Raw genomic sequence first — 7,482 nt, forward strand, 5'->3', positions numbered from 1 at the left:
ACGATACCTGCCCAGAATGGTGGAGATGGGCATCTAGCTCATGGGCTATAGGAGTGTTATAGGTATATGGTTCAGCTTTGGTTTTTCAGTGGAATTGTTGGAATTAACACTACTACTAGATCATTACCCAGAATTCATCCTAACTCGCACTGGGACATGTATCTCAGGTCAGGATGAGAAAGGAACTCCGCTCTGCAATACAGGAAATCCTGTGAACCTGACATCCCCCTCTGTTACAGGCCAGATTTACTTTTTTCTGCTGTTGAAGGTTAGCAGCCCACACATGGACAACTCAGCCTCTCTTCTGCAACTACAGGCTCAAACCTCCTCTCCGTGTACTTCCTGCACATACTCCACCTCACACTTGGAAGCAGATCATTACAGTATTGCAAAAGAAAAGCAGGCTTTGGCACCCACAGGACCAGGTTTTCTTCAGCAAAGGACATGGGGCTGTTAGAGCCTTAGCAGTCAGCTGCCAGTTTAGCTAATTGTGCTTAGTAGGAATAATTATTGAACTGCCTGTTTAAACCCCGTGGAAAGCTTTGGTGGTATACTATAGCTTAAGGAGCCTGGGATTAAACCCAAACACATCAATTTTGCTAGTTTACTAGCTGTAACTTGGTTCTGCTGATACAGCAGTAGCATCATCTATTGAACAGACAGCTGCTTTTCTCCAGTAGTAGTGCTGCCCATGAACACTTGCAGCACCTTGGCTGCGTGCAAGCTGCATATGTGTTCAAACTAAGGTATAAGGCAAGTCCCTTATGCATGATTCCTCATGCATCTCACATGTTTAAATATCCTTTAAATGTTTCATACAGCTGCCAAGAAGAAAAATGCAGTCTCAGGGAAATCAATACATTTTTGTTTCAATGCTGGAAGTAGGATTCAGTAACTTACATACAAACTTCTGCTGTCACTTGAGGTTAGCACAAGAGCCCAAAGAGCCCTGCAGCCTCACATGAGGCAGGATTCCAGACTGCTGACCACAACCTTCTGGAGCAGCAGCAGGCAGCCACAAAACTCAGAGGCACTTTTGTGCTCCTACCCTCATATTTCCATCGTTATCTTTTACTGAAAGCAGTCCAGAAACCTACTGCTGGAGCACCCCCTTGCATTAGGCAACACACCTGCATGTTGGCTGATGGAATTCTGTGACCTGACCCTTCTGAACAGTTGCTTGATTGTAGTTCTTTGAGAAACACAGTCTTGTTGCTTTTTAATTCCTTTCCTCAGGACTCCTGGTCTAACCTGTGCAGAACAACCATTCTCCTAGCAGGCTGTTCCAATGCAAGCTGGCCACACAGTTTCATCATTAAAATAAAGTGATTTATTTTCAACTCAAACAAGTTTGTATGAACATTAATGGGAAACAACGTAATAAAAGACAACATGCACATAACATAAAACATGCTTGAGATCACTGCAAGAGAATACACTCCAAAACAATTCTGAAACGACAGTTATTCTTTGCAGTGAGAGTTTAACTATAACACGCAACCTTTGTGTGCAAACATTTGACACCAGGGTTGCAGTAAAAAGTTTGCACTAATCACAAAACTCCAAAGTCTATCATGGAAATACTTATGCTTTAACCATCCTGTTTACTATTATTTATTTTCTGTTCCTGGGCAGTGACAGAACAGATGCTGAAATTCTACATCTTGTAAAAAAGTCAGTTTTTCATAGTCTGGAGCGGCCTCATGGTTTCTCCATACTGAAAAGGATGGTTCAGTTACTTTTATCAACAAACCTGGAAGTTTTAATTGGCATCTTCTTCATTTTGTCTAACTAAGTTTCCCTAAACTTCTCACCTCCCCCAGAGCTCGGGTCCTTGTGTCAGATGAGGCAGCCAGTGCCCTCTTCAGCAGGACAATACAGAAGAGATCCAATAAGCCCTAGGGAAGGGATAAAAATCCTACTAGCTTATACTCTAAACCTGGGATAAGACAACAGAGTCCTTTACCTAGCTGCCTGACTCTACATGCAGAGAAATCTGCACTGTAGTGGTGCTCTCTTTATGAAGTGCTCGGGGACTACCATGTACAGATAAGTAGACTGTTCTCACCATGAATTTACAGGCTGGGACAAACCAACAGTCTCTCAGCAGAGACATGCAGAAAGGCAAGATCTAAACTAGGTGGGGACAGTCACAGAGACAGCCATCCTGAATGTCCTGGCAGGCACAAGTGAGTTAGCAGCTTTGGAAACCAAAGTTTTGATGTGAGGTATAGCCAATACTCTACCCCACTTCCTCCCTCTCCTCTGAACTGCTTCACATACACAGGAGGGCAGCAGGCAAAGCATAGGCAGATGCTGACCCCCGCCCCCAGAGGAGCTGCTGGAAGCAACTGGATCAAATAATCTGAAATCAGATGATCTTGTGTAGGATTTTGATGAGGGAGGAACGGATGCATATGAAGAACCTATTAGTAATTAGTTGACTGAGGTAGCAAAAGAAACAGGCAAGACAGCAGAGCTTGTGGGCTACAACAGGGTATTTCTAGCAAAAATACGCTTAAGTACAGGGTTTTCTTTAGCAAAGCTCAGCTGAAAGACACTAAGGGCAAGGGTCAGAGGTTGCCTGATGAAGATGCAGCAGAGGAAGGTGAGATCGGACAGCAAACAGTCCTACCATCTCTGCAGCTCCTGGCTGTGGTATTGCACATTCCCCTCCATGAATGAAGTTTCATCTATCAACAGACAAAACACCCTTGCCAAGGGTTGGCTATGAACAGGAGCCTTTAAACAGAAAGCTAACCCAAGGCAGCAGGGTGCCAAGTCCCATCAATAGTTAAAACAGGAGGAGAGGAGGGGCAAGAGAAAGGGATAGAAACTGGATCCCTGAGTCAAGACCCTAGAAACCCCAGAGAAAACAGAATGGAGTTAAAAAAAGTACTTAGGTCTAAGAGTCATAATCACTCTGGGTCCCCAGGGGATGCCAAGGGGCCTGGTACTGATGCTGTGCAGCAGAGCTCAAGAATGGTACAATACTGTCAGGGGTGCTCTGGAAGCTGTAGGTGTCTTCTGACTCCAGGCTGACATAATCCACATCTGCAGGATAGCTGTGATAGAAGTTCATCTGCTGGCTTAAGAAACCCATGGCTTGCTGGGTATTGCAGCTTGTTCCAGATTTTCCAAAGAATCCCTCATCCTCCACAGCCATGAACGAGTACAAGCCCTGCCCGCTCCCATATTTCTGGCCACTGCTGTAGGCTTGGTGCATGTTGGTCACAGCCTGAATGTTTCTGCTGGCACTGACAGGAAAGCCCTGGTGAAATGTGGGGGTTATATCCAGGTAGGCAGCCTGATGAAACCCATTCTAAGAGAGGCAGAGAAGGCTGGTCAGTAATGCAGAGCACCACACCAAATGTGCTCATTCTTTTCAAAAGGTCCAACTTTCTCCCCGGCTCCCTCCCCCAAGCCATTCAATAGTGTCTTTTGCATACTCACTGTCCTCACTACAGACTAGTAGCAGAGATTACAAGACCTTAGGTTAGTAATCTCCAAGTCAACGTGTCTGGGAGTACCATGACAGCGAGAAAAACAGTATGGCCTTGCTGGCCATCTTTGGCTATTTTGTTTTCCATCTTATCTCAGCTGAGAGGTAGGTTGACTGGAAACAAAGCTCTTTCAGTGCCAGGTCAGGATTCAAATATATACCACTGTAAGCCCTTTTACAAGCAAGAAAACTGGCTTGGGCAAGTCCTGTGCACTGTTCAAGTTAGCACTTCTCCCCACAGAGTGGGGAGGCGTGTGAAGGGCGAATGATCTTACCTGTGGTGGATACAACCCTTTTTCCACCCACTGGCTCTCCTTCTGGCAGCGTTTAAATTTCATCCGTTGATTCTGAAACCATGTTTTCACCTAGAAGTGATGGGGAAAGGACATGGGGCATTAGAAACTCATTCTCAGAGGTTACTACACATGCTAAAGATGTTTTGCCTTCTGCCAAATCCAGTTTCTGCTTGGTTTCTAATACTGTACATAATTTTAGCAGCCAACAGTAAGCAGCAGGTAGCCACAGAATCACAGAGCTGGGACATGAAAACACACTCCTGCTCCTCAGATCACTACGGGATCTTCCATAACATTAAAACCCCTACCTAAAGACAGGTCAAGACACCTGCAGAAACACAGCTTGTTACTGCAGCAGCATCTCACCGCTGAGCCCTCTATATAGGGAGGGTCCAGATGCCGCTGTGACTAAGAAGAGCATGCAGTTGTTGAAACAAGACCAGAGGAGACCGCAAGGGTGATCAGAGGGCTGGAGCACCTCCAGTAAGAAGACAGGCTGAAAAAGCTGGGGCTGTTCAGCCTGGAGAAGAGAAGGCTGCGTGGAGACCTCATAGCAGCCTTCCAGTATCTGAAGGGGGCCTATATAAGGATGCTGGGGAGGGACTCTCTATCAGGGAGAACAGCAATGGGACAAGGGGCAATGAGTTAAAACTAAAACTGTTCAGGTTAGATACAAGGAAGAAATTCTTTACTGTGAGGGTGGTGAGGCACTGGCACAGGTTGCCCAAAGAAGTGATAAATGCTCCTTCCCTGGCAGTGTTCAAGGCCAGGTTGAACAGAGCCTTAGGCAACATGGTCTGGTGTGAGGTGTCCCTGCCCATGGCAGGGGGTTGGAATGAGATAATGTTAAAGTCCTTTCCAACCCTCACCATTCTATGAAGACATGTCCATACAGAAACCCGCATACAGAGCAAGGCTACACAGAGTCACTTTGAAATGCCTGCACAGCGTGGGTGGATAACACTAGAACCAAGCATAAGTGGAAGACCGAGTCCAAAGTTTTCACACTCTCTCCTGTCCCACATAAGCAATGGTATAAACAAGACCACGAAAGAAACTCATGTCTGGGGTCCAAGAAAAGAGGAGGGGAAAAAAGGCACAACCACCCCCACCCCCCTGCTTGCAAGATCTCTTCACACCAGGGATACGACTCAGCAGCTCAGAGGAAGATGTTCACCTGCTTGTAGGTGAGCTCCAGAGCAGCAGCCAGCTCCCGGATCTGCTGGGGGCTGAGGTACATTTGGGTCTGGAACCGCTGGTGCAGGATTTGCAGCTGCTTCTGGGAGAAGGCTGTGCGGCTCTTGGCCTTCTTTGCCACACCCTCACCTTCCCCCTTGACCTTCTGGGAAGAGGGATAGGGAGATGGTCGCTCTGCAGTGGGGCTGGTGGCAGAGTCGGGAGTGTATTGGATGAGTGTCCCAGAGCTGGAGGAAGCTGGAGAGACATCTGAGGAGGAAAGAGAACCGAAGTGAGCACGGTCAGGCAAAGACTCAACGACTTCGAAGTCCCGCTTTTCGGGTGAATTCAAAACTGAGAGTGCCCTGGGGGCCTGCTGGGGCTCCACAGACACAGCAGCATGGTAAAGCGGGCACTGGCACCCACGCGGCAGCGGCACCACACCTCCGGTCCCGTCTGGACGCAGGGGCTGCTGGCAGCCGCGCCCGGCCTCCGCCGCCGCTTCCAGCGGGGCGGCCGGCGGAGCAGAGCCCCTCGCAGCCCCGTCGGGTCACCGGCGTCGCCCCCCCTGCTCCCCCACCCGAGGCAGAAGGGGCACAACCAACCCGCGCCCGAGGGAAGCCGGATCTCTCCCCGGGACCAGCCGGGCCGTTACCTGGGTGGCTGGGAGTCTTCTCAGCCGCGGGGAAGACGGTGGCGCCCGCCGCCGGGGCCGCCTCGGCCGGCACGCTGTCCACGCTTCCCTCGGAGAGCCAGTAGCAGTCCCCATACCTGACCGCGCCAGGGTAGGGCAGGTAGGGCGGCACGGCCAGGTGGGTGCTCATGGCCGGGCTGGACCGGGACGGGACGCCCTGCCCGAGCAGGGAGCGAGCTGGCAATGCAGATTGCAGGCAGGTACCCCATTAGGTAGACAAGGGTGGGGGGATGCTTTATGTCCTCCCCATCCTGGCGTTGGGATTGTCATGGCCATTGTCATGTTAAAAGTCAGTTGATTGGAGGGGTGGGGCTTTGGGGGGTGCTCAGGGGGTGGGGGAGGGCTCGGACACCAAGGCCCAGCTTCCCAACTTGGCTTCTAAGTTCGGCGGTGGGGGTCAGGCCGCTGCTGCCAGCGCACCCCTCCCTACGGGGGCTGGGAGGAAGAGCCTTGCTTCTCCCTCGGGGCCAAAAGGCCTGAGCAGCACCGCCTGGTGAGCTAGCCAGGGCCTAGCAGACACCCCCACCCCCCCATTTAACACTCTTTCACCCACCTCCGCCTCCTCAGCTCTCCCCACCCAAAGGCAAAGAATGGAGGGGAGCTGCCCCGGGGCATACAGAGGCTCTGCGTGTCCGCATTGCGGATCGCGACCACCACTGCAAACAGATAAACTCTCCACCTCCCGGCAAGACTGGGGGCAGGGGGGCCTGTGGCTACAGAGCTGTGCCTGTACTGCGGGGAAGAGGGCACAAAGGAAGACAAAGTGCCTCTCCAGCGGCCAGCCCAAGGCTGAGACAGGCAGACTTGTTTTGCAGGGCCACAGAGAATTAGCACTTCACCTTTTCCAAGCTTCTTTCCTCATCTATTTACCTTTTTTCTTCTTCTTTTTTTTTTTTCCCTTTTCTTATTTTGAACGGAGTTGTAGCTTTAAAAAAAATACATCATTTTTGCTATGCACCAGGAAGAGGTGGGAATCACCCAGTCAGATTCCAAATGAAACAAGAGCAGTGCAGCTATAAAAAGAACCTTATAGATAGTAAGCATTTGAAGCGAGGGCCTACAGGCAACTGCAGCAAGATAAACGCTTTCTCCCGTTCCCAGCTATTACCACTTCCTTTAAGGAAATGAAAAACTTACTGGGAGGATTTCACAGCCCGGGAGTTACAAAACCTGAAAAACCACCTGCAAGGCATACAAACGAGTGTACATGACACATCAAGTAAATTCCCCACCTCCCCCAGTGCAAGGGAACAGAACACAGCCACCTACCCGTATACAAAGGCAGGGAAGTATCTACCAAGCTGCTTGAGACGACAGAGAGGGGCTTCCTTTGGTTACTATATATCGCCTCCCCCTCTTGAGTCTCGATGAGGAACGAGACCCAGCTGGTGCCCTGAGCCCGCCGCCAGGTAACGCTGCGGCGCTGCTGGCCTGGAGGGGTCCTTGCCGGGCCCAGTTTTCACCACGTCCTAATTAGCAGCTGTTTTCGTTTCTCAGGATCGGAACAGGATCCAGGCAGAGAGACGATTAGGGACGCTGGGGAAAGGGCTTATAATTGGGCGAGAGGGGTGAAACACAGAGCTTAGGACCAGAGCCAGCTTCTAGCCCCGAACCAAGGGGTGCCCGCCGCTCCGGGCGGTCCCGCTGCCCTCACAACCCGGGGCTGCGGGTCTCTGGCAGTGCACCTGCCTGCGGCTGCACGCACTAGAAGGCATTCCTCTACGAGGAAGGGTGCTGCCCCTCGTGGGGACACGCGTGCTCCCCGCGGGCGTTCTCCGAGTTCACGTAACCCAGCCCATTGCGAGCACGGAGAC

The 7,482-nt window shown here is 50.7% G+C and overlaps 1 protein-coding gene across 2 annotated transcripts; it reads right to left on the reverse strand.

Moving 5' to 3' along the window:
- Positions 1–2,712: 2,712 nt before the first annotated feature.
- LOC133279042 (homeobox protein NANOG-like) lies at positions 2,713–7,088 on the reverse strand. Of its 2 annotated transcripts, XM_061472375.1 has the most exons (6): positions 6,938–7,082; positions 6,806–6,850; positions 5,630–5,825; positions 4,976–5,244; positions 3,778–3,867; positions 2,713–3,322 (listed from the first exon to the last, which is right to left on the reverse strand). In XM_061472375.1, exons 3-6 carry the CDS (start codon positions 5,796–5,798, stop codon positions 2,906–2,908), a joined length of 945 nt encoding a protein of 314 aa, XP_061328359.1. In that variant the 5' UTR covers positions 5,799–5,825; positions 6,806–6,850; positions 6,938–7,082; the 3' UTR covers positions 2,713–2,905. The 2 variants fall into 2 exon arrangements, with proteins under 2 accessions (XP_061328359.1, XP_061328360.1); XM_061472376.1 differs by lacking the exon at positions 6,806–6,850 and having other exon boundaries at positions 6,938–7,088.
- Positions 7,089–7,482: the final 394 nt, after the last annotated feature.

This window comes from Pezoporus flaviventris, unplaced genomic scaffold (assembly GCF_033815535.1).
Source record: "Pezoporus flaviventris isolate CSIRO_AGI_PZ_B2104156 unplaced genomic scaffold, CSIRO_AGI_Pfla_v1 ptg000070l, whole genome shotgun sequence".
Classification (NCBI taxonomy): domain Eukaryota; kingdom Metazoa; phylum Chordata; class Aves; order Psittaciformes; family Psittacidae; genus Pezoporus; species Pezoporus flaviventris.